Source organism: Condylura cristata, unplaced genomic scaffold (genome assembly GCF_000260355.1).
Source record: "Condylura cristata isolate star-nosed mole 26May11 unplaced genomic scaffold, ConCri1.0 scaffold00052, whole genome shotgun sequence".
Lineage (NCBI taxonomy): Eukaryota > Metazoa > Chordata > Mammalia > Eulipotyphla > Talpidae > Condylura > Condylura cristata.
The window spans coordinates 32,328-34,788 of record NW_004567153.1 but is presented as its reverse complement, the minus strand read 5'-3'; the positions used below and the strand labels follow the sequence as shown (position 1 = coordinate 34,788).

The 2,461-nt window shown below is 46.0% G+C and overlaps 1 protein-coding gene across 1 annotated transcript in view; it reads right to left on the bottom strand.

Moving 5' to 3' along the window:
* Nucleotides 1-428: 428 nt before the first annotated feature.
* Nucleotides 429-2,461, bottom strand: part of LOC101623687 (leukocyte elastase inhibitor-like) — a 5,955-nt gene continuing 3,922 nt past the window's right edge. Inside the window, exons 3-4 of the mRNA XM_012734282.1 lie at nt 2,415-2,460; nt 429-1,003 (exon numbers count right to left, since the gene is read on the bottom strand). Of these exons, the coding sequence (XP_012589736.1) occupies nt 599-1,003; nt 2,415-2,460 (451 nt within the window). The 3' untranslated portion in view covers nt 429-598. The remainder of the gene's footprint in view (nt 1,004-2,414; nt 2,461) is intronic.

Here is a 2,461-nt window from a genome sequence, read left to right as displayed (position 1 = left end):
CTGGAGCAACAGCTCTCAGACGGTGTGACTGGGAGCTCTCAGTTTTAGTTTTGTTTCCAGAGCTCCAAGTTAGCTGAGCTGATAAGATATTCCAGTTACCTTGTATCTCTCTTTCCCTGGGTTGTTCCTTTTCCTTTCCCCTTTTGTAAATAAACCCGTTATTGACCCTTCTGTGCGCGCCTGCAGGACAATTAAATTTTAAGCACACGGGTGAGGACCCACAGACAGGCAGCCGGGTCACTCTGGGCTACCCTGTCACACCTTTAATGACCAGAATGTGTAAGATGACTTCTGAAGTTCTGTCTATTAACCAAATCAGAGCATCTTCCTGTTTCCCTGCACAGATGACTGTCAAGAATCTGCACACTCATGGTATTTGTTTGAACTCGATGTTTTCAAAAACAACCACTGGAGTTTTTAGACATAAAGGAGTAAAACCAATGCCCCCGGTACAGTAAATGGATGTCAGGACCCAACAGAATTGCCCTTACAGAGGAAATCAAAGATTGAGTTTAGACAGTCGTTTTATTGATGAAGTTACATCTGCATTGTAAGTCAGATATAAAGCTCTAAGTTTGACCTTGTATTTGTACAGTCTCTAGGGGGAAGACAGTCTCCCTAGGAACAGGATGTTACCAGAGGCATTGTGACGGATCATGAAGATGAAGGGGTGGTCGGCACAGAAATTTTCCTCTGGCACCAGCATGCAGAACATGGCAACACCTGCTGTGGCGGCCGCGGCCTCTGTGCCCTCCTCATTCACTTCCACAAAGGCCTTGTGGACAACTTTTGATATGAATATATTTCTGGTTTTGGTCATGCCTGACAGATCAGCCACATTACGAACAAAGAGATCTTTGACACCCAGGCGCGTCAGCTGGGAGTTGAGATTGTAGCTCTCTTCCAGCTTGAATTTGGGCAGGTGCACATGGACATCCATGTGGTCCATATTCTCAGGCTTGGTCCACTCACGCAGCTTTTCCAGAGTCAACTGTTGCTCAATCTGGAAGTAAAATGTGCAAAGAGAAAACAATCATATATAGGTTAGTACTAAAGCGTGATTGAAATGAACAGACCCGAATATCAGTTGCTGATTGGTTTCCTCCTGTTTTATGCCAGTTCTTTCTAGCAATGGGGACAGTGGAAAAGCTGCGTGTTCCAAGTCATCAAGGACCCAGGTACGGGGAGGTTGGCATCAGCTCCACCAAGTAGCCATCCACCCGTCTCTCCAGCCACTCGCCTGTCCACTAACCTGCTGTTTTCCATCTGTATTCCCACCCACCCATACACACAGCTACTCATCCAGGACTCAGTAGCGCCCTGCCATACTGGACCACTGCAATGGGCCCTGAGGGTTATTATTACTGTGAAGAGTGTATCACATGTTGACTGGTTGAGTGACAGAAGGGAACATGGACAAGTTTTTTTCTACTTATTCTATTTTATATATTCTGATCCACTAATCACTGTGCTGATCTGTGAGCCACACAGACTGAAATAATCTCTAATAGATTCAGCTCCTAGAAAAGCAGAAAAATTCCTAGGTCTTCATCTAAAATGGGGTAATCACAGCACCTACCTAATAACATTGTCATTAGAATTCATTGAGTTGGCACAAAGTGGTATGTAAGTGTCCGTTCTTACAACTGCCATTTTAATATCATCACTCGGCTAGACCAGAACCTTCATTTCACTGTTTCTGTTGGTGTCAATAATCCCTTTCATGAGCCACTCTTTATAATAAAGAACAGGTGAAGGTAGAAATACAGTCGAAAGAACAAACATGGTGATTTTAAGATGTCCCCTATACTTGCAGATGTCTGACATACAGGATTCCCTCCTGACAGCAAGTTTGCTTAAGGAGGTAGAGAAAAAGCACGCAGCAGGCCTGAGACACTGAGGGAAAGACATAATCTCCAAGTTTTGCCTGGTTCCAGTCCTGGCAGGAGATTCCAAAGCCTTCAGGGTACTTGCAGCAGGAACTTCATACACAGTCCCCAATAGAAAATGGGCTTAACCCTCAAGCTCAGATACACGTCTCAGGAAAATGCTATCATGCAGTTCCTGGGGCTCTAACCCCCCAATGTGTGAACTGTAGGGAGAAGGAGCAGTGTGATGAAGGACTTTAGAGTGCATGATGATGCCATAAGTCTTGGGCATTTCATACAAACAAAATTTTGTTTTGATAAAAGAACCCTCTATCTCTAGCTCACGAAAGAGTTTCTATGAGCTGCCAAGGCCAGACTACACCCAGCACGGACAGTCCCCACGACGGCGGGGTCCCGAGCAGTAAATGTTGACGCACTAACTGACAAAAGAATTGGGAAGTGAGGTGACGTCAGTGAACATAACCAGCAGCGACCTCTCGGCACACACAGGAGAGGGCAGGTGAGGACGGAGGGCAGGCGCGTCACCTTCTCCAGCCCTGTGGACTCGTCCTCTATGTCATCGGGCAGCAGGA